The following is a 23,277-nucleotide window of genomic DNA, read 5'->3' as shown; positions in this document are numbered from 1 at the left end:
AAAGCAGGCCCTGGGGGTGGCAAGAGTGTTTGAGGAAAAAGATAGAGGGGCTTCTTAGAGGAGGTGGTGTTGAAGACACCTCAGCTTAACCCTGTCCAGGAGTAGCTATGGGAGAGGGAAAGGAAAAATGAGCGCTGCATTGGAAGCACTTCAGTTTCCAACTGAATGATTATATACTGTGGGTTTTTGCAGGCGAGGGAGATGGCGAAGGATGGGTTGGAGGGGGCTGGCTACAGGCATGAACCGGATAAGTGCACAGTTTCAGATTGAGACAACAGTTTGTAATTTCTGCCTCCCATTTAGTCTTGGAAAAACAGGTTTTTGAGAAAGTTATCAGGGTAGTCTCCCCTTTTCCTACCAGCTCTCAATCATTGCTGAGTTTGGGAAAAATGGCACAGACATGGGAGGGGTATAGTTCCTAGGAATCTCAAGAAAATCTAGTATGTGGGCCTACTCAGTCATACTCTGACTAGTCTGATGTCACATCATTTCCTCAAATAAATATGTGTGGCTCTGACCATGGGCCTCTTCTCTGCAAGTCTCCTCCAGCCTGTCTGGGATGGGCTGAGAGCTGCTGCTCACCCCTCTCTCCTCCCAGGTCCATTTCTGTTTGGGAATATGGGCTGGTTATGAGTTTCTGCTTTTCCATCCTGCCTTCTGGGCACCAGGAAGAAGAGAGAAAAAGAGAAGAGATTTTTAGCCTTTAGGTTGTTAGAGCTCAAGAAGGGCAGAAGGGAGGAGGATGGATTGGGCCAATGAGAAGGGCTTTCCCTCCTTCTCCAGCAGTGGAGATAATGGTGGCAAGGTGATGTGGGATCAGAAACTTTCCTTCAAGGGGTATGGATGGTAGGTAATTGCCCGTCGTGTCTCTGGACGACTTTGGACCCTGGTGGGAAGGTGCTGGTTTCTTTTGCTCTGGCCTCTGCTGTGAACCTCAGCTTCCCTTAGGAGCACAAGATCCCACAAATCCTACTGGGTTCTGCAAATTGTGCTGGGATCAGGCAATGGGGTTGTAGCTGCAAAATGGATCAGGCTTTGTGGGGTTCCGATGGTAGTCTCGGGGTTCTTCCACAGCCATAACTGCCCAAAGTGTCATTTACAGATGGTCCAAATCATTGAACAGGGAAGTCTGCCTTTTGGTCTTGTCAAGGAAGGAGCTGTTTCAAGGGGAGCCCAGGTGAGAAGGGGCCTCTGTGGTGAGGATCCCCGCTCCGAGAGGGAGGGCTGGCGGGGCCCAGGCATGACCTCGGAGTTACACACGTGTGCCCCACACGGTGGGCCACGTGTGCCGCCGTCTGGCCTCCGGAGCCTGCAGGGTCCTCCATGCTTGGAATAGTCTGGATCTGCTGACTTGGCAAAATGGGGTGGGGGGCTGGGCCACATCTGGAGGGGAGAGGGAAGGAGCCCCCGGTGACTGGGCTGTAGAGGGGTTTGTTTGCCCCACGCTCCCACAGCCCCGAGCTGCCCACTCCTTCCCCCCAACCAAAAGAGCAGTGTAATTCTCACGTTAAAAGTAAACATCTGGCAGCATCGGCAGTGCCCCAGTAAATCAAGAACTAATAGGAGGCGTTTGTAACCACAGTAGGTCCTGCATGGGGGAAGAGAGAGTGGGTCTCTATGTAGAAGCCAAGCTGGCTACTTGGGGAGCCTCAACTCATTTGTTTATTGATGGGTGGTTAATTAGTTGATCAGTGTACCCTTTCCTAGAAGATCTTGTTGGTGCAGTTTGCCATGGCCCCAGGGCAGCAGGGACATCCCATTGACTTTGTGGGGGCCAGATGGTCCATGGTATAGCAGGGACTGGGAATGATGGTCAGTCCTGGAGCGTCAGCTGCCCCTTGCTGCAAGTCCAGGGTCAAATATTCCAGAGAACAGTGGGAAGATGTGTGTGGCAAAGCCAGTGGGGTCACTGCAGGAGAAAGGGCCGTTTTCTAGAAGCCAAGTGTGCCTGGGCCCCTTCCTGAGAGGGCAGAAGCAGAGACCAGCATAAAAGCAGGTAGGGTCCCTCTGGGGTCAGTCATGGCGCCAAGGGAGCATCCAGGGATGAGAGAGAGGGAGGCGGACAGAGTGGAGATGAAGCAGAAGAGGAGGGTACATGTTTGTTTTGTTTTGGCTGCACCGTGAGGCTCGCGGGATCTTTTTTATTTTTTAATTAATTAATTAATTACTTTATTTTTGGCTGTGTTGGGTGTTCATTTCTGTGCGAGGGCTTTCTCTAGTTGCGGTGAGCGGGGGCCACTCTTCATCGCGGTGCGCGGGCCTCTCACTCTCACGGCCTCTCTTGTTGCGGAGCACAGGCTCCAGACGCGCAGGCTCAGTAGTTGTGGCTCACGGGCCCAGTTGCTCCGCGGCATGTGGGATCCTCCCAGACCAGGGCTCGAACCCGCGTCCCCTGCATTGGCAGGCAGATGCTCAACCACTGCGCCACCAGGGAAGCCCAGGAGGTTACATCTTGAGGTCAGTCCTCTGAAGCCGGTAACTGGCGTCAGGGCAGTGGTATTGGAAGAAAGAGTGATAAACACATTGACTGCTCAAATCTGATTGACAACAAGCTGGAAACAGAGTCTGGGCCTGGCTGGTACATCTGACAACTGTGAAGGGCTCAAGGATGAAACTGGGCATATTTGAACAGCATCAAATCCATTCCTCACAGCCACACTAAATGTAAGTGACAGATGGAGACACAAATTAATATAAAAAATGTTGCCAGCTTTTACATTCTGGCAAGAGAAATGCTTCCAACTAGGGACAGAGTCACAAGCCTTCATACTTTGAGTACTAATATCCTTCATCACCCTCATCAAACAGCCGGAAGTGGCGCAGGGTTCACTGGGGAAGAGTCGATAGAACACAGGAGGCTTGGTGGCTGAATAGTCAGAAATGAAGCAGTTGGCTGTAACTTCAGAAATGGGTTTCATGCTAGAGGTCACAAACTGGCCGCCAGCTGGCTGATTCCAGCTTGTAGACATGTTCTGTTTGGCCCACAAATGTCTCTACTTTATTTTTGAATTTGGATTGGTGGCCAAAATGCACAAATCAAGAGAATCACAGAAAACTCCAGTTCCCTTGAAATACCTATGCACTCAGGCCTAAGCTCTCCAGATGGCGTCAGGCACCACAACTCCCTTCCCTGCTGGACTTACAGTCATTTGTGATTTCAACTCCTGTTTTAAGCCATCAAACACCTTTTATGAATAAGAGATTTAGTGGAGCTGACTTTCCAAAAGTCCAATTTAAATGGAGGTTATGTAACAAAATGGGAGAGAGATTTGGGTACCGCTTTAGGTAAAAAGATTGAGCTTCTCCTTTAATCCATTGAAACAATGATCTAATTGAAATCATTTTTTATTAATCCAGCAACATAACAACATACAAGAAGAGTATAGAAAATTAAAAAAAAAACTAGTTTGTCATCCTTGCAAAATTGTGGTATTCACAACTATTTACAATAGTTGTGTGTATTCCTTCCAGTCCTTTTTCACTGCATTTTTATACAGTTATATGTCTGGGTTTATATCCTCCTTTTCTCGTTTAATACTATAATTTACATGTTTTATCATATTGCTATATAATCCTCACTTTTCCTTATTCTAAATAATGTTGCAAGGAACATCTGTGTGCATTTGAACCTTTCCTTTTTTTTTTTTTGGCCACACTGCACGGCACATGGGATCTTAGTTCCCCAACCGGGGATTGAACCCACACCCCTTGCATTGGAAATGTGGAGTCTTAACCACTGGACCGCCAGGGAAGTCCCGACCTTTCCATATTTTAAATTGTTTGTTGGGAATATATTTTCGGAAGTAGTATGAATGAGTTATATGACTTGCACATGAAAGAGTTAACCTGTAAATTCCTAACCCGAAAGGACCCTGTATAAATTTCCTCATCTCAGCAAATTGTTGGAGAGGCTATAGGGAAAAAAAGGTCACTTCAGCATATGTGATAGGAGTGTGGGTAATTAAAAAAGAAAAATTCAGCGTGTGAAGTCCATTCCAGGAATAGCACTATCTTGAGACCCAAGTCAAATAGTACTAAATGTGCTAAGCAGAGGCCTATGTTTAAAGAAGAAACTCATTTGTTCTTATGAACTGAAAAATGCTGCATAGTTCAATGATGGAGTCAGAAAACTCCGCATTGCATCAAAGCCTGGTTCAAAAAGATACGGGAGGCCAAGATACAAGACAAGCTGTCTTTCCCGATTAAAGCATCTTGGTGCCCCAAGTACAATAGTCATTTCTTAGAACAATGGCTGCCTTTAAAATTTTTTATTGATGGGAGAAAAAAATGACTAAACAAGACCAGAGCATTTAAAGGTAATCTATGTCCTATAAACAACCTAAAGAGCGGTGTAAACAAGGTGATATGTCATAAAATGAAATGTGATACAGATAATCTCACAACTATCTCCTGTTCAAGTTCAGATGAATAACAGGGCCTTAAACCTCCATGCAATGGGAAGCAAAGCACACTGTGTGTTTTATTTTGCCTCGTGTCTTTTCCCAAATAAATAAGATTGATTTTATGGAAGGGCAGGACAAAATGAAAGCCCTTTCTTGAGACTGACCTCCGTGCTGAAGATCTGAAGGGCACCAAAAGGGCTTCTGGGAAATGGCCCACAAGTTTTGTTCCCCTGCCAGGCCAGTCAGCAGACCTTCTAAGGGCTGGATTATGGAACACTTGAGAAACTCCTCCTCCTGTGGAAAGGCAGCCTGTCTTTGGTAAGGAGAAATTGTGCCTCTCTAATCTACTAGAGCTCTTTGAAGGGCCAAAGAAGTGTATGGATAAGGGGGGAAACAGTAGACACACTCTATTTACACTTTCAAGAAGCCTCTGACAGGTTCCACACCAAAGCCCGTTGAGTTGCCTTGGGAATGGGGGCGGGCAGGGGGGAATGTCTGGTGACCAAACGGAACTGACTTTCAGATAAGAAATACAGAGTAAGGATAAGCCTTCCTCTGGATGGAGCAGTGTTAACAGTGGGGCTCCTGGTGGGGACTTGATACTCCTGGGGGACCAGGTTAACTAGCCCTTAGTGATCTGAGATGTGACCATCAAGCCCTTTGCTTTCATAGGCCACATGTGGAAATTGATCTCATTGCTCTAGAGTCACAGCTCATATATTGCCCCATTGAATTTGTCCAACTTTGTGACATCTCTATGACATTGCGACTTCCTAAAAGGCAGGGGGTATTCTGATATTTTAGTATTCATTACAGTGACTAGCATTCAAGAAATATTTTGTGGCTTGATCACTAGAGAGACGAGTGAGTGTGCGTTGAAATACCCTGGCTTCCCATGACCCGAGCTCTTTTGTGTAGGAAAATACCAACCAAAGGCTGTAAGCTGCGGGGAGATGCAGGAGTTTCTGCATGGCCCAAGATGTTCATCATGGGCAAGGATACGTTGAATAAAATGTTACATGAAAAATAACTCGGGCTTCCCTGGTGGCACAGTGGTTAAGAATCCGCCTGCCAATGCAGGGGACACGGGTTGGAGCCCTGGTTTGGGGAGATCCCACATGCTGCAGAGCAACGAAGCCCATGGACCGTGACTACTGAACCTGAGCTCTAGAGCCCGCGAGCCACAACTACTGAAGCCTGTGCACCTAGAGCCCGCGCACCACAACGAAGAGTAGCCCCCGCTCGCCGAAACTAGAGAATGCCTGCGTGCAGCAACGAAGACCCAATGCAGCCAAAAAAAAAAAAAAACCCTCAAATTTCACTTTGTTTTTATTAGGAATGGCACAGAGAGTACACACAAATGTATATATCAGTTTAGAGAAAAGAATATAATCTGTACTTTTGAGGGTGACAGATTCAAAGCTTTCAGTGACAGCCCAAGAAAGGGTTTTGAGTCAACTCAAATCCAGTGCTTCTTAACCTATGATTCATTATCACATGCCCCACATCCCCATGCAATACTCTTGTGGATATTTTTCTCCTAAATGCTACCACCCCCATGGAATTTTAGTAGCTCAGTTATGTTGCATGTCTCTTTAGGCATCCATTATGATATCTAAGATTTTTTCATCTCCCAAGAGCCAAGTTTCGTCTCCTTGGGGATGATGGCGCCCCTGATGAGAATGTATGCTGTAGAGGACTCCCTGAAGGTTTGGTCCCTCACTGTTGTGGCCTCTCCCGTTGCGGAGCACAGGCTCCGGACGCGCAGGCTCAGCGGCCATGGCTCACGGGTCCAGCCGCTCCGCGGCACGTGGGATCCTCCTGGACCGGGGCACGAACCCGCGTCCCCTGCATCGGCAGGCGGACCCTCAACCACTGCGCCACCAGGGAAGCCCCCCGTGTGTTCTTTTATCCAAACAGAACAACAAAGAGCTGGATATCTAAGAATGGAACTGGGAGTAAAAAAAGAAAAGTCTTCTCTTGCCCTTTCCTCAAGCCAAACAAAAGCTCAAACCGGAAGCGGGCCGGAGTGCTAGGTGTATCCCTCTTGCCCCTCCCGATCGGCAATCTCCCCTTCGCCACCCTGCTGTCTTAGCCTTGACAGTTACAGACCTCACATCAAGCTCCCTCTGGCCTCAAGGGGGGTTTGGTGATGGAGAGCCCAGAAGGAGATGGAGGGGTGGGGGAAGGGAGGATGGAGAGTGAGGGGAGACTGGCTCCCTCCTTGTGAGGTCATCCTGTCTGGCTGTGTCCTTTGATCACTTGACTCCTCCTAGGTTCTCCTTCTGGGTTCTGGTAGCAGATCCTACTCCCTTCCCTTGGGTAGAGATGGTAACAGCTCTATTTTCACTAGTTCCATGTTATAGCGTTATCCCATGGGGTTCCCTTGTACCCACATATTTGTAAATATATCCAATTTCCTGTTGAGACCCTGAATGATTGACGCGGGGGGTGGGGGAGGTCTGGTTACTGCACCTCAGGAGGAACCTCCTGGAGCTGGAATGAGGCCAGCAGAGGGCAGGCGAGAGGCTGGCGTTGGGGGCGGGGGGCTGGTTAAGATGGGGCAGGAGGAGGAGGACAAGGCATCACTGCCCTAAAAAAGGAAGCTGAAAGGGGCCTTGATCTGGTTTCTGGAATGAGGTGGAAAATGAACTTCTCCCTACATGGTCATCAAGGATCCACTACAGCTTGAGAGGTAATTTTAAGAAATATCGTGGTCCATCTCCTTCACATAGTTGGCACTGATGTAGCTCCTTCTCCACCCAAGGGTGTAGCCCTGGCTTGGATTCACAGAGAGGTGAACAAGGGAAATGAAAGTCCTGCACGACTGACCTCAAAGCGGTGCTTAAAGTAGGTTGGGCTCTTTGGGGACATCCTCACTCTTATGGGATGAGGCCAGAGAAGTGGACCTGGTCTCCTTAAATTGCCCTCTGGGTTTCCCATCAAAGGCAGAGTGTGAGTCTGGGAATCCTTCCCAAGGGAAGAGGCAGGTCTGAGCGGATCATTGATCTTGTGGGTTCAGGGGTTGCTATGCTCCCGGGTGAGACAGTGGGTAGAGGGGAAGGATCACAGGCTCCCAGGGGTGATCACCTAGGCTTGAATCCCAGCCCCTCACCTCTCGGGACCATCCCCCGTCTCACAGGGCTGCCATGAGGATCAGACGAGAAAGTGCACGTAAAGGCAGCCGGGCCCCTCTTCCCAGCCAATTAAATAGTCTCATGTTCTGAGCCCACCAAGTGTCTTCCCGGCTCTTCCCCTGGGAGCAGGGGGCAACCAAGCCTCACAGGCTCCCGGCTCCAGAAGCCACAGAGTGAAAGTAAGAAGCTTGTTGTCATGGCTGGGGGTGGGTGGGCACATTATCTTGAAGCCTCCTAATCCCATTTTCTGCTTTCATGTTAATCCTCTTCCTCCTTCAGTCTGCCACACTCAACTCCCAGGGCACGGACCCGGAGAGAGAGCCGGGTTCCACCTCCTCCAGGCAACGGCCGTGCTCCCTGGTGTGGGTGCTGGAGGTGGAGCGCGGGGGACAGTCTGGCTGTGCCTGGGTCCTCCCCAGCTGACCTGGATACTCTTGTAGGCCAGGCCTTGGATGAATATGGAGGGCTCAGCTCACTCATAACAATAACAATGACAGTATCAGTATTTCCTAAGCACTGTTTGCTGACCCTGGCTAAGACTTTTATGTATGTCATTTCGTTCAATTCCCATGACACTCCTGCGAAGCAGGTATCATAAATCTGAAATTTGCAGATTAGGAGCTGGAGGCTCAGGGAGTCATCACGGCCCAGATCACACAGCGAGCAAAGAGAAAGACTGGCCAGAATTCCTCCAGAACCTCGTGGGGGACTAGTGGCAACACAGGCCCTTTTGTGTTGCTTCCTACTCCTTCAGCCCTGGAAAGGACCCACCTCCCTCCTCTGGTCCTATCACCTGAGGCTTCAGTTGGGCGAATGCATTTCTTCCATGTACTGGATCTGGGTATCACTGGCTGTGCAGTGGAGTGGAAAGAACATAGACTTTGGGGCCAGCAGGGATGGGTCCAGCTTCCTCAGGAAGGGAACAAGATGTTCCCAGGAGCTGAACGTTTTCCAGGGACACAGGTGGCTATGTGTAAGGGGCCTTCTTGCGGGGAGGATGATTCTGCCTCCGGCTTTCACTCTCTACCCGCTTCCTTTCGGGGCACTCCACCACTTCTCCACCCCCAGCCGCAAATGCCCCTTTCTACTTTGCAGGACTGAGCCTGGCCATTTTTTGCCCCCCCTGATATAGGTTTGGAGGCAAGGCTCACTCCACTGAGGAAGCAGCTGTTTACCATCCCTTTAGCTACCTGTGGGTGAGTCTTTCTAAGAAGGTTTTATGCACCTTGGACCTCCATTTGAGTTTGGCACACACTCAGAGTATGGGCTCCCTGACTCTAACTTAGATTCCTCTTACAGCAATTCTCCCTCCAGAACAGGCTTGGAAGTTAGGGCTGGGTTTGAATGCTCATTAAATCCCTTTGCAGCTGTGACCTGGGCTTCGGTTTTCAGGTCTGTAAAACTGGAGTGATGATCACACCTTGCCGAGGCCACAGCCTGCGCCTCTCCACGGGCCAGTGAACCACTCATCTGGTAGCTCAGAAGGCAGTGGTTGGTTCATCTTCAGCCTTCTCTTTCCTCACTGAGTCACACAGTTCCTGAGCCTGTGGGCCTCTCTGCCGACTGTAACCAGGGTCTTTGTGTCCCTCTGGATGGCACAGACGCCGCAGACCTTCCTGCCCCAGCCCTGTGGAACCCCCTTGGGCCCAGCATGGTGACGTGGTTCTCCTGCCCTCAGAGCTCCACAGACTGGTGGGCAGTTGAATAACAGAGGGCACTGTAAACTCTAACACTGGCTAGCAAGGTGTAGGCTACCCGTGCGGTAGTGTGTGAATTCAGCTGAGGAAAGAGCTCTGGAGGCTGATGGAAGCCGAGTTCCTCCTTGGAGGGGTGGGGACTGAGAGTGGTGATCACGGGCAGGACATGGCTTGGTTGAATCATGGTGTGAGGTTCTGTGGAGGCTCTGACCCTCCCCGCCCTCCACGATCACCAAGCCCAGGTAACCAGAGGCAAGAAGTAGGGCGTGTGGGCTGGGCATGGTGGTGGTAAGGTACAACCTTGAGGGTCCAAGCGGCGTCCACGATGAGGACTCCAGAGCCAACATCGGCTCTTCAACCACTCAGAACTAAGGGGACGTCCTGTGCCTGAGAAATTACACCGACCACCATCTGCTGAGAAAACACTGGGTTCTGAGTTGAACTTTGGTTATTCTTTTTAAAGCCCTCAAAGGCTTGTGCACTTTGAGAATATTCTAGAAGTAGAATGGTGTACAGGAGAGAAGATGTGGGATTTCAAGTTAGAAGACTTGCATCCATGTTGGGGCTCTCTCTGGCCTCAGTGTGATCTTGAACTCTTTCACTTTGGGCTTCCATATACCCTGTTAGACCCTGCCTCCCAAAACCGAGGAAGAGGGGGCCGGGCTTTCCATTGACTTTTCTGTCTCCCCACTTTCCATGTATTTATTTCTTGCTCAAAGAAAGGCTCTGAGAAAGAAAAGTGTGCATTACCACGTGGTGGGCAGTGGTGATGACGGACAGGCCCAACCCTGTACAGAGGCAAAGCTGACCTGACTGGAGGCTGCCCAGGGCACCCTGGCGTGGCTGACATCCCCCCGTTAGGACATGAGTCCTCTGGGTAAAGGCTCTGTATAGAAGAAGGCAGTGTGTGTTAAAATTTTAACCTCGTTAGTCCCTCCCGTCTTTTGTTAGGACATGGATGTGGGGGGCCAAGGACGGAGACGGGAACCATGGGAGCAGGGCCTGAACGCACACTGTGTCAGCTTCAGTGTTTGCATGGAGGCTTCACTCCTTTGTCACACGCTGCCCCCGCTCCCAAACAGACACCAAAGACAAAACTGAGGACGAGAAAGCCGGCCCAGGAAGATGCGGCTTGGGAAGGGTCCTTGCCGTGAAATGTCCTTTTATTAACTGATTTTTTTTTTTCTTACAAAAATAAACATTTTAATGAACAAGAAGTACAAAAGCTTCTGGATATACAAACTCCAGGAGCGGGGAGAGGCTGCTTTTGGCTGCTTTGCGGCTTTCACTGAAAGCAAATGAGGCAGAAAGGCCCCGGCCCCCACCCCCGCCCCAGGTCCTGGCTCAAACTGCTACCTGCCCCTCAACCCCAGGCCTTGGCTCATACCTTGTGTGCTCCTCTGCCCACACTCCTGGGCCGGCCGGTCAGCGCCCCTGTCAGGTGGCCAGAGGCGGCCGCCCCACGTACAGAATCACCCGTCTCCCGGAGCATCCCTTCAAGCCTCCGGTCAGGAGCTTGGCTAAGAGAACACTCGGTGACTGATTGTCCCCGCGCGGCCCCCGCCGGGCCACGGCACATGCAGCGGCACCGGCAGCAGGGGCACTGGCTACATTCTCGCGCCACGAACACAGTGATGGGGCGGCCCACGGAACTGTCCCAGTGAGGGGCAGAGCCCCCAGTGGGGAGACTGTCCTGAGCCTCGCTGGCAGCCCAGAGGGTGAGAGGGGCGGTGAGCCCTCCATGATTCCTGCCCTGGAGCCAGCAGTCCCAGACCTAGACTGGTAAACTCACATTTTAACATGTGGCATTATTGCACGTTGTCCTGGTCACCTCGGTCTGTCGGGGATGTCAGCCTTGTCTGCAGGGGTGCCCAGGTGACATGCAGTGCTGCCAGTGCAAGTCACAGGCAAGCCCAGCTGGCAGGGATGGTCAGCTGAGCCCACAGACAGGTCAGCCAGAGGCCCTCACATATGTGGTCTTGCTGGGATCAGGGACTACGTGGCTCCATCCTGTCTTGAAAAAGACTAGTTGCCGACCTGGGGGCAGAGGTAAGAGGTAACAGGACTGGATGATTCTCTCCCTGGAGGCAGGGCCACTCTCCCTATCAGGCAACTGCCCTGAGGACACTTGTCTTCTCACCATCGCTGGCTTCTGATGGGGGACTGCTACCTTTTAATCTCTTCGGGGGAGTCCAGTCACCTCCCTCAGGATGTCCTTTCCCACTGGCTCACCTGTCCAAGTGGTCTGGTTGGTGACCACAAAGGCCTGGCACTGGGCATGGCTCTCACAGATGTCCACAGCCTCGGCCAGGTTGAACACTGAAAGGAGGCAGCTTCCGTGGTGGTAGGATGGCCAGCAGCCGTAGTCCTCCTGGGGGATGGTACTGCCTGGGAGGTGCTGGTACTCTGTGGGTTGGGGATGGAGCTCAGATGAGAACTCTCTGTGCCCAGCGGTAAGGGCTGGGGCCGCTTTCTTTAAAGGGCTGTCAGCCACATTTCCTAGGTGACGGCTGAAATCCAGCCCAGTCCTCCTAGTACGGAGATGAAGGCAGCTATCACTGGGAAACTGGGATGAACACTCAGAAAAGGCAAAGCTCAGGTTTACTTTTTGGGAGACACACGTCTCCCACATATAAGGGCACACAACTGGTTCAGGCTACACATGACGGCGGGCACAGGCATGGGATAAGTGCACACACAGAGCCATTGGCTGACCAGGAAGGTTGCTGAGCTCAGGACATTTTAGACATTTAAAGCCGGGCTTCTCCAACTTCAAGGTGCATGTGAATCTCCAGGGAATCTTGTTAAAATGCAGATTCTGATTCAGAAGGTCTGGGGTGGGGCTTGGGAACTGGCATTTCCAACCAACTTCTGGTGCTGCTGGTCGGCAGACCACACTTTGAGTGGCAAAGAGTTTAGAGCTGCCCTTTGGTCCCATTTCCTCCTGGCCTTGGGGAGAGAGGCTAGGCCAGTTCCTCGGACAGGGGGTCAGTCATGGAGTTTTTGAAGTTCAGAGGCATGTGAATGAATGTAAAACACAAAAAATTACCATTTGGGAATCCACAACCTGAGTATTTGGGGCAGAGGCTGGAGGAAGAATGTGAAATCTCCCCATTTCACAGAAAGGGCCCCCAGAGGCTCTGAAATCTCCTCAATCCAGAAGCTGCTTAGCCGCAGGCCTCCTGTTCCCACGAGTCTTTCCTGCTGCCTGGGGAGCCCCAGCTCTGGACTGATAATGCAGAAGCCCTGGGCCTCTGGCCACCCCGCCCTCCTGCCTCCGTCTTCTACGAGGGACTAGACCAAAGTCCAGGGCTGGCTGTGATTTATAGCCCCATAAAGAGCGTCCTCAGGGACAGAGCCAGCCATTGTTCACCTCGTTAAACTTTATTTACAGGGCTAACGAGGGCTCCCCCACCCTTAAGACTGGCCAGAGCTCCTTGAATACAGAGGCTGCCCGTCCCTCGCCCCCCTGCCAACCATGCTAAACCCCAGGGCCTCAGCGGGAGAGACCACTGCCCACAAGCCGTGGCTAGAATTCTCTCTCTGCCCTGGAGCTTCTTAACTGGTTTCCGTGTGGAACCCTTCTCCACCTCCAGCCACCCTCCCAGCCCCAGAAGGGCGAGGAAAGAAAGAGTAGCAAACATATACTGTGTTCAAGCTGTGTAACAGGAAACGAGTTAACTGCTCTCACACATTTCCCCTGCCATTTAATCCCCATAAGAATTCGGAGGCAGGTAATACTGAACCCAATTCACTGATGAGGAAAGTGAGGCTCAAGGTGTAAGTTAACTCGCTCATAGTCACGCAGTCAGTACATAGTGGGGTTTGCAGCCATCCAGAGAAGGGGTGTCAGTGCCCACCCCCCCCAGTTCAAGGCAGAATTATAGTTGTTCTAGCTCAGTCGAAGTGAAAGCAAAACAGCGGTCTCTGCAACACTCCACGTGAGTCTCAGAGGGAGGATGAGCCACTTCCCCAAAGAGGGGAATCACCCACCCTCGCACCTGCTCCCCAACTCCCCAGCCCCTGGATCCTTGCCAGGACCACTCACCGGCTCTGCCGGCCTCCGTGGAGTTCTGCAGATACTGCCCGCTCCGGTACAGGTGCAGCACCTTCTCCAGCTGGGCCAGGGTCTCGTCCACCCCCCAGGTGAGCTCTCCTGCAGAGTGCACGGTGCTGTAAGACGGTACCTGGGCTCCTACTTCTCCCTGAGGTAGGCAGCCAGCTGCCTTTCCCCCCTCCCTCTGGCGCCTGGGCCCCGATGACCGGACGACTGGGCACTGGGTTTGCCACAGAATGCCACTTTGGGAAATGATGTTTCTGGATCATGTGCTGCCCTGGGTCATCCTTATGCCCATGTTTGCTGGGGGTGGGGGAGGGTGGCGGGAGGCAGGGGGGCTCTGGAGAGCTCACCTGTGGCGTTGACAATGCTGTCCAAGAGGGGCCGCAGTGAGGATGGAGCACTATGGGGCAGGAGGTATGTGAAGAAAAACCTGGCGCAGAGAGAGATCAGGGCCTTAGTGGCTCAGCCTTTGGGGACGTATCCCTCCTCTACCCCAACTTGGGACAGAACGCCAATCTGGCCAGGGAGCCTGCTCTGTCAGGCTAACCAACTGGGCCTACCCCCCAGAGTGTGCCAAGGAGTCTATTCAGACCCAGGGTCGGGATCTGGGCACACGCTAAGGCCACAGGTAACTTCATACCAAACTGAAATCTGAGGTCCGTCTTCCCCACCCGTCCCAGGGACCTTCCCACCCCTCGGCCCCGCATTATCGCCCGGCTGACCCGTGTCACAGCAGCCCCATGGCTTGGCCCTATGAGGAGCTTCCAGAGGCGAAGGGCCAGGGGAGGAAGGGGCAGGGCCTGTCCCACCAGCCCTAGGCTCTGAGTCTGACACTATTTTAAGAAGCCTCCAGCTGCCACGCCCCAACCCAGATTCTCCTTGGAGCTGACTATTTTTAGCCTCATGGTCAGGAGCCGGAATGTTCCCTTCTTGAAGGGGTGGAGGCCTTCCCCCGCCCCTGCTACTCCACTGGTCACGGCTGCGTCTCCCAGCCTGGCTGGCCTCCTGGACCCCCTGCGAGCCCCCACCCCACTCCCCGGGCTCACGCTCCCTCGCCGCAGGCCTTCCTGAGTGGGGATGGAGGTCACCTGTAGGCATTGTAGAGGTTGCGTTTCTCATTCATGGCCTCGCACCAGCCCTGGGCTGAGCAGGGCAGCGTGAAGTTCCTGGCTGGGAACTCGAGTGTGCAGTCAGCGCTGCCTGTGCACGGTGTCTCCTCCACGCGGGCGTCATCCAGATCCGTCACCTTCAGTTCCCCATCCACCAGCACGAACTGTCGGGGGCGGAAGTCCAGCAGAGTGACCGAGCCCAGCGGGGAGTGGGCCAGGTGGTGGAGGAGGCGGCCCAGGCTCAGGCAGATCTGAGGGGCAAACACCAGGCTGCTCACGGCTTCTCTCCTGGGAGGGTGCCTGGGGGCTCCCCGCTTTGGTGCTCTGGACTGAGCTTGGGGGTTTGCTTTTCTCTTCAAGGCTCTGGAGCTCACTAAGGACTGGGGCCTGGGGCCTTACTGAGCAAGCCAGTGATTTTCTATTACCCCCGGTGGGCCTGACCCTCAGGGTAACATGGAATAAGTGGGAAATGGGCAGAGTGCATATCCTCCCTGAAGTTGCATCTTCGGTGTGGTTTCTGTCCAGTGTATGCAAATAGAGGGGGGGCGTCGAGATGACCTTAAGCTCTTTTCTGGCCCTAGGACACTGGTCCTCCTGCAGCCAGGCTGAGAGTATGTGTGAGTGTGTGTGTGAGGGCAGCAGGAACACAAAAACCTCAGGATCCCCTCTGCCTCGTTTCTTTTTTTAACCCTTTGGCCGATGGCCGAGTCAGCTTTGCTCCATCCTTCCCTCCCTCTCCCTCAACTGAGGAGGAGTTGAAGCTGCTCTGGAGGGCTGGCCTTCTAAGGGAGAACCATCCCAGCAAGGAGCCCAGGGCCCTGGCCCTCTTCCCTGCTCACTCGGAAGCGATCCTCCCAGGAAGTCTGCAGCAGCTGGATCATTTCCACAGGAGCGCCCAGCTCCGTGATGGTGGTCAGGGTGTCCGGGATGTCCTCGCTGTCCTGGTAGCAGTAGCCATAGAGCTGGAAGAGGCCCAGGCGGGTCATGAGGTCACAGGATGGGGGTGGGGACAAGGAAGGGCTGGGTTTTCACATGCCCCCCACCCTCCCATCCCTAGGTCTCTGCTTCAGCTCGGGCCAGAAGAGAATAGCAACGTTGTCTGGGAAGCCTGCCCTCTGTCCCAGCAGCCAGAGTTCCTACTGATTCCATCAGCCCCTTACCTCTGGCCACTCAGGTAAATGGGCAGGTCTGGCCACCTTGTGTTAACCATGTGCCGGGCACTGTGCTAAATGTTTTACGAGCAAAACTCAATTCTTAGAATAACCTTAAAAGGGCATAGTAGGTACTATTAGTATCTCCAATTCACATGTTGAGGAAACCAATTCAGAGAGGTTAAGTTACCTCCCCAAGGCCACACAGCTAAGAATTGCAGGAGCTAGGATTCAAATTTATGTTACTCTGATTCCACAGCCTTGTTCTTTCCACGAGTACCATTTGCGAATCGCCCAGCCAACAAATGGATATTATACCTCCTCTTCTGCTCTAATCCTTGTCTTTGCTTCATCATTTTCACTTTCTGGCACCTTCATTTTTCCTCTGCTCTGGTCTTTCTGGAGGAAAAGCAATCTCCCTTGGGATTGGTAACAAGCGTGGATCAGAGCAAAAAGTATCCCAGGGGCATATCATTGGGTGTTCTTTGCATAGCTGGTGGGCAGGGTGGGGTGGGGTGGGGTCACCCGTATCAACTGGGCTAGTAGTAAGGGTGGTTCCTGGGGAAGGTCAGTTCTTTGAGGGCACGGTCACAAGGGCCGGGCCCGCTCCATATGATCTGGGGGAGGGGCTTCGTACAGCTCAGGTGGCCAGGGGCTTCTGGGAAGCACAGCCTGACTTTGTCACTGACACCTAAACCAGCATCCACAGAGATCTCTGCTTCTCCCAGTCTCTCCCACCATGCTGCACATCAGCTAGGGATCAGACGGTGCTCAAAACAACCAGCACCCTGTAGGTGGCAGGAACACAAAGGCTGAGTTGTCTGGGCCAGAGTGGGAAGAGGGAAGAGCTGCACGATGGGGGTGTGCCGGTGGGGTGAGGCAGCGGGGGAGCCAAGCCCCTGGGCTAGATGTCCCTGAACACTGTCACCCTTCACCCCCTTCCCAGCTCCACTCCAGGTCCTTATATGCTCCAGGTCCTTCCATCCCAGGAGTGCCCTTGCAGCTCCCCGTCCCTGGAGCCAGCTGCCTCAGTCCTGCTGGCATGAGGGAAGGCATGTCTCCGTGTCGCCGTCAGATCACTAGGGCTGCAGCTTGGGGGGTGTCAGGGGGAAATCCCCGGTGCCCTCTTCTTCCCTCTCTCTCTACCCTCCCCACCCCCCATCAGCCCAGGGAGACCCCAGACCCCAGTGGGGCAGAGGTAGGGGTGAGGTAAAAGGAGCAGCCCTGGAGCCTGGTTCTCATTTTCTTGCCCAGAGTCTGAGCCTTTGTGGGAAACTTCTGAAGGTTATTAAACACCCGGAGGTCGTTAAATGCGCTGTTAACGAGGTATTAATCAACACCCCTCAGGAAAAAATAAAAAGACACCATTAACCCCCAACACCCCCCCCCCCCCCCCGGAAGCCTGAGGCTGAGCATTTCAGTCGCATCTTTTGTTCCTTTGGGAGAAGAAATATACTCTAGCAGGGCCAGAATCAGGGCCCAAGCAGGCCTGGGGCCCCATCTGAGGCCTGAGGCCCTGGGAACCACAGAGATGCAGGGGAGGGAAGACCTTTGTGCCCTTTGACCCTGGGCTATAGAGGCATCTATCACGTGAGGGAGTGTGGTGTGTGTGTGTGTGTGTGTGTGTGTGAGAGAGAGAGGTGTGTGTGTGTGTGTGTGTGTGTGAGAGAGAGAGAGAGAGAGAGAGAGAGAGAGAAAGAGAGAGAGAGAGAGGTGGGTTGAGGCGGGGTCACAGAGATGGATGGAGAGATCTCGCCCAGGCAGTCCCCGGACTGAGCAAACTCTGGGAAGGGCCCAGTGGGACATGCTATCCTGGCCCTTTTCTATTAGAACCAGCACCAACTTCAGGGCTGCCAGAGAGGCGGAGGGGGCCGCGGGGAGCGGGAAACACTCTCTGGCTCCTCCCCGGTTCAGCAAACAGTCGAACAGTTTTGAAATTTTAAACGATTAAGAGGTATTAAAACAACATTATTTCTAGTTCCCTGCACACCAGAACTGGAGCCTCCTGAGCAGGAAGACCCCCAGGCAGGCTTACCTGGAGCAGAGGTGGCATTGCTGAAGAAGCCGGAGGGATACTGGCCTGGGGGTTGGGGGATGAATGTAGGAGACCCAACACCAAAGCAGTCCCTAAATTCACACTAAGGTACCTCTACCTCCCCGTAATGGTAGCTTTTCACCTCCCCCCTGACGGAAAGGACCTGGCACCCTCTCCATCTTGTAACACTTCTGTCCTAGGGCAACTAACCCCAGTCTCTGACCCTGTAAGAGTAAAACAGCCAACCCAGTCTCGGTCTAGAGAGGGAATGAGTGAAAACTATTCAGCTGTAATTTTTTTTTTCCTTTGGCACCTTCAGCATTGGGCTGGGGGCCTGACATATGCGTGAGGGTGGTTAGCTGGATGTTCGTCTTGAAGTTTGGGTGGGGTAAGAGAGGGAGGGAGAAGTTCCTTAAGAGACAGGAAAGCACATCAAACCTCAAATCCCTCGTAAGGGAGGGGGGTAGGGTCTTGAGTCAATTAACTAACACTTAATATTCTGCTAAGACACTCAAGACCTTCTCCACTGCCTCAGAATCTGGCCTACACCCCAGGTTTCCAAAAGGTTCCCAGGAGTTCCTGGGAAGCAAAGAGAACAAGATCCTCCCAGTTAGAATGGCCACGTGACCAACTGCTCACTCCCTGTAGCTCCAGTGTCAGCCGTGCAACAGTTGGCTGACACTGGAGCGTAACCACCCATAACTGCTGGCTCTGCCTGACCTTCTGCAACCAGTTCAGGGCCCAGGACCCAGTCAACGAGTGTCTGACCAGAGCTGGAGTAGCCCGGGGAGACGGGGAGCCAGCAGTAGTATAAACAGCTCTCCGGGTCCTCTCTCCTATTCTGCCATGCCCACCCAGATCTGGGGTCCATCTCGCTCCTGAGGAAAGGAGGGAGGGATTTCTGGGTTTCTGACCAGTTCTGCCAGGTGCAGAAAGGTTAATTTGAGTGGGCTAGGAGGTGGAAGGTGTGGGCAACGTTCCTCAGCTGGGGAGTCTGAACAAACCCTATGTTAGCCGGGCCAAAAGCAGTCAGGGATTCCCCTCTCAGTCCGCTCAGACATGTGCTAAGGGAACGGTTCATCTAATCCTAGGGCTGACTCAAGGACCAAGGAGAGCTGGGGGAGAGGAGGAAGTGGGTGTGTTAGGGCAGGGCTGGGACTGTAAGAGGCCCACTCTCTTAGTCTAGCCTGGATGGGACAAGGTGGGGTCTCATCTTTCCCCTCTGTCCCCCAGTAAACGGGAGAGACAGCGTCCCATTTAGTAGGAACCTGGGCATCTGGTCTTCTCAATCTTCCAGCTTCTTGGCCACATTTGCTCAGATAATGTGACATGCAGACCCTCAGGTCCTCAGCCTGTCCCCCGAGCATTGAGCTAGGACCCCGAGGCTTCCTCAATACTTCCAAAGCCTACTTTGAGGCCAGGGTCTCTCCTGGGAAGGGCCATGCATTTTCTGGCCTACTATCCAATCCCCTCCAGTCCTTTCAGCAGCTTCTGGGTGGGGTACGGGATATTCTCTGGGAATCAAGCCTGGTCTTTTGCTAGCTCTTCCCACCCCCATTGCAGTCCCACCCCAACTTCAAAGCCAGACAAGTCACTGTCTGGAAGTTGAGAGAAGTGGGGTTCAGATTCCATCAGGAAAGGGGATCCTATCACTGCAGTTGGGACCCTGGCTCAGGGATGACCTCTGTTCATTGTTTCGGCTGGGGTCCCTTCCCTGGTGCTCAACACCCCAGCTCCAGCCAGAAGCAGGGTCCTAAGCCCGAATGGACCCCACCCCTACCTCGAGTTTGGGGACCCTCTGTCCTGTCTTCAAGAGATACGGTTTGGAAGCTGAGAAACCCGGAAGTCTCTCCATAACGGGACGCCCACCCAGGCAGGGTGGTGTAATGGGAAGCTGCCATGGTCCGGGTTCTGCCCCTAGCTTAACCTGGGCAGTCATCGGGGCTCTGCTTCTTTATCTGTAAGACCAAGGCTTCTCTTCCAGCCAGAGTGGTCGGGCACGGGCACGTCCAGCCAGCACCCTTATCCCTGCACCCGCCCCCTCGTACCTGCAGCACGTTGGGGTGCCGCAGCCGCTCCAGCAGCACCATCTCCTTGAGCAGCTTGTGGGCCGCCAGCCGATAGCAGCCCCTCCGCGCCCCGAACTCGCGCACACAGCTGCCCAGATCGTGGCCGCTGAAGTCCACCGCCTTGAGCGCCACCGCGACGCCGCCGGGCAGGCGGACCCGGTACACGGCCTTGGTGTAGCCGGAGCCCACGTACTGTGCGCCGGACACGTTGCGGAGCGCGGCGCAGCCCAGGCGCGGGCCCGGGCCGGAGGATCCGGGGCCGGGGGAACCCGGGCCAGGAGCCGGGGGCCAGCCCGGAGCGCCGTCGAGCAGGGGCCGGGCCCGCGGGGGGCGGGGACGCTGCAGGCCCGGGCCGCCCGGAGCTAGGTCCATCAGGCGCCGCCGCTCCGGCCGGCCGGCCCCAGGACCGGGGCCCCCGCGGGAATAGCGCTGCACCTCTTCGTAGCGCGCTCGGATCTGCCGGGCCAGCTCCCCGCGGCCCCCGCGACGGCCCGGGCCCGGGTCTGGCGAGGGCCCGGGGGACTGGCCTGGCCGCGGAGGCTCCGAGCCCGGTGCGAAGAGCACGTTGAGGACCGAGCCCAGCAGGAAGGAGGCGCAGAAACCCGCGGCCACCGCGGCCCGCCGGCGCCGCATCGCTCCCCTCCCCCCGGCCGGCCGGCCCCGCGCGGCTCCCCGGCCGCGGCCCCGGGAGGCTCAGGCTCCGAAGCGGCTACGCTCTGCGCCCCGCGGGTCCCCTGCCCAGCCCGCGCGCATGGCCCCGGCGGCCCCGACCCCGGCCCCTCGCGAGCTGCACATCGGCCTGACACTTGCCTCCCTCCCGCCCTGCCCCCGCCGCTTATAAGGCCCGGAGCCGCCCCCGCCCCCGCCCCCTCCGCCTCCGCCTCCCAGCTCCCGGCCAGAGCCCGTCCTCGGCGCCGCCCCCTTCGGCTGCCCGGCCCGGCCTTCCCCGCTGACTGACAGCGGGACCTCCTCCCGCGGCCGTCCGGGCCTGGGAAGCGGCGCGGAGGCGGCTCCGGCCCTGCCCAGCCCGCGGCCCCCGAGCTTGGGCCGGCGAGAAAGGGAGGGGGCGGCAGCGGCCCCGGGACGCGCGGGGGCTCGGGCCCAGCGCAAGGGCGGATGATGGGGTCGGGGCGGCCGGATAACGGGACCGGGAGGCGGCTAACGGAGCCGGCCAGGCAGGGTTGGGGGGGAAGATGAAGGGGCGAGGCCAGCGGGTAACGGGTTCTGGAGGGGACGAGCAGCTGGGTCCGGGGTGCTTCGGATCCGCGTAGTCCCAGAGCGCCCTCCCGGGGACCCGGGGCCTTGGGGCGGGCTGGGCGCAGGGAAGGAGCGTGGGCCCCGCCTCCCGCGAGTGGGACTGCGGGTGGCGGCTCCTGGCTCAGTCCCGGATTCGGGGGCGGGGGATGGGGAGGCGGCGCTGAGGGAGGGGCTGGCACCTGCGAGCGCTGGTGGGACGGGAACTCTGGGATCAGAAGAAAAATCTTGAGGTTTTCGGAGATGCCCTCTTCAACCTCCTCTACCAAGTTTTTTGATTTTCTTTGTCCCCGAAGCCCCAGATGGAACCCCTGCCCCGGGATCCCCGCAGTCAGACGCGGTTAGCAGCGGATCACGAACCATATTCGTGCTAGTAATTTGTACAAAGAGTGCCTTTGTACCCACGGACGTGCGTGGTCCAGATTGTCTCTGGAGTGTGTGCATTTAGTGTATCTGAAGGGGATACTGTGTCCGAGGAAGAGAGTGTATACCGCGTGTGTAAGTAGGTGCTGACTCCACCAGAACTTCTGGCCCCTCCTCCTCCCTCCCTGATTGCATCATTAGTGCTAATTGAGGAGCTTTCACACGCCAGTGCATTAGTTGTTTGGAGTGAGCTCCCCCCTCCTGGGAGAGATAAGCCGCTGCCCCTCCCCCTCCCAGCCCTCCACTTCCCCACCGCCCAGGAACTGTGCACCTAGATCCTCCCACCTTCCGGGGCACCTTCCTGCCTCCTGGTCCTCTACTGGTTCATCTCTTTCCGCCCCGCAGTGTCAGAGATCGGCTGGAGAGGAGTCAGGGAGGAGGTGGAGGGCTTAGAAAATCTTTCCTCCAGGAGGCTGAAGAGGTTCTGGCCTTCCTACAGAAAGCACAGTCTCTGTGATGAGAGAGGGGACAGGAATCTCTGGCCGGTTCTTTTGGACCTGGAAGGGCAGAGGACAGCTCTGAGTCCTTGATCTCCATCCTGTGATCCCACTGATGAAGGGGCAACCAATCCTGACTCCTGGGGTCCCCTGGGGCCCAGTCTAACTTAGAAAACATGGGAGGGCTGAGTGAGAGAAGCCACGATTCTCCTGAGGACCTTGGGTTTGGTGGAGTTTGGTCTGGTCCTGTTTAGCTGCTCTGCCCTGCCCTGGCCCTTGGCTGCTGGGTGTAGGGGGAAGGCTCTGAGCAGATGCCCTCCCCAGCCCTCACACCAGATGTCTTTGGTCTAATTAACTGTGCTGGGAAAACCAACCTGGGTTTGTAAACAGAGCTACTGGCTAAAGTCAACAGGGAGCAGCAGCAAACAGCAAACATTCCCCTCACACAGCTACAGTCCAATCCAGCCGCCTGGGGAAGAGGGGAGCCTTGCCGGAAGAGGGGAGCCTTGCCGATCATGGGGCCCCCCTGGCCGACAGCTGAGTCAGGGAAAGCCTCTCTACCTCTGTGACCCTAATATGGCCATTTCCTTACCAGTTCCAGGGCTCCTTTGCTGGGGAGGAATGGGGATTCTGGGAGGACAGAGTTGCCATTTCAAGATAGGCTCTGTCCCCCTTTCCAAAGATCTCTTGGTATCTATTAGCCAAACCTCCTGATCCACAAGGAAGCCATTGTGGGGGGAATATTCCTTAACGAGCTTTCTTTGGGGCCTGCTCTGCTCTAGGGTCTTGGAGGAGCCTCCTAGGTAGGACTTGGCATTAAGAATCTATAACTCAGAGTTGGTGAATATAACATGAACATTGTTGAGTTCGTTACACATTGTATAGGTATTATAATAACATGTTCTGAAATTAGATAATTATTCCTGTGATATCTTTGCCAAGCTTCAGTGTTTCTGTTATGGTTTGAAAGTTCAATGCACACAGGGCCTGAGAAACAGGCCTGAGTGTCCATACGTACAATGCACACACATGAGGCCACGGAACAGTGGCCTCACACACAGGAACAAAGGCATTTCAGCACTCGTTCTCACACTCACTCTGTCTCCCTTGCCAGCTCTCAGACATACAGACATATACAATCTTTGATGGAAATAGGTTTTTGGACTCTGAAAAAAAGGGATTGAACTTTTTGAACAGATTAGAGTTTCTGAATTGGCAGTTTCTTGAGTTCTTAACCAAATTGTGCTTGTTTGCTTTTTCTTCTTCTTCTTTTTTTTTTTTTTTTGCCACCCAAGGAGTGGAATCATCATTTCAAAGAACTGAAAAAGACACAAAACTCTGGTTGAGGATCCAGATCTACCGTCTGCCCATCCGCCCTGTCTCGAAGACCTGGCAAGGCCAGTAGCCTCTTTATTGTCTGCCTTTTCCCTCCAGCCCAGGTCTCAAAGACCTCTTTTGGAATATCACTCTCCTGCTCAGCAACCTGGAGGATAAATTGAACT

General features: G+C 54.4%; 1 protein-coding gene across 6 annotated transcripts; it reads right to left on the bottom strand.

Annotated features, from left to right (window-relative positions):
* Positions 1-1,650: 1,650 nt before the first annotated feature.
* Positions 1,651-20,435, bottom strand: PKDCC (protein kinase domain containing, cytoplasmic). 6 transcript variants are annotated; one of them, XM_007108711.3, is made up of 7 exons: positions 19,641-20,435; positions 15,246-15,368; positions 14,386-14,657; positions 13,648-13,727; positions 13,286-13,393; positions 11,470-11,643; positions 10,370-11,274 (listed from the first exon to the last, which is right to left on the bottom strand). In XM_007108711.3, the coding sequence occupies exons 1-7, from the start codon at positions 20,292-20,294 to the stop codon at positions 11,189-11,191; spliced, it is 1,497 nt and encodes a 498-aa protein (XP_007108773.2). In that variant the 5' UTR covers positions 20,295-20,435; the 3' UTR covers positions 10,370-11,188. The 6 variants fall into 6 exon arrangements, with proteins under 6 accessions (XP_028352692.1, XP_028352693.1, XP_007108773.2 ...); XM_028496889.2 differs by having other exon boundaries at positions 14,386-14,570; positions 19,641-20,421; XM_028496888.2 differs by having other exon boundaries at positions 13,286-13,410; positions 19,641-20,415.
* Positions 20,436-23,277: the final 2,842 nt, after the last annotated feature.

Source organism: Physeter macrocephalus, chromosome 12 (assembly GCF_002837175.3).
Source record: "Physeter macrocephalus isolate SW-GA chromosome 12, ASM283717v5, whole genome shotgun sequence".
NCBI classification, from domain to species: domain Eukaryota; kingdom Metazoa; phylum Chordata; class Mammalia; order Artiodactyla; family Physeteridae; genus Physeter; species Physeter macrocephalus.
Note: the sequence above shows the minus strand (reverse complement) of the source record. Positions and strands in the feature narration are given on the sequence as shown.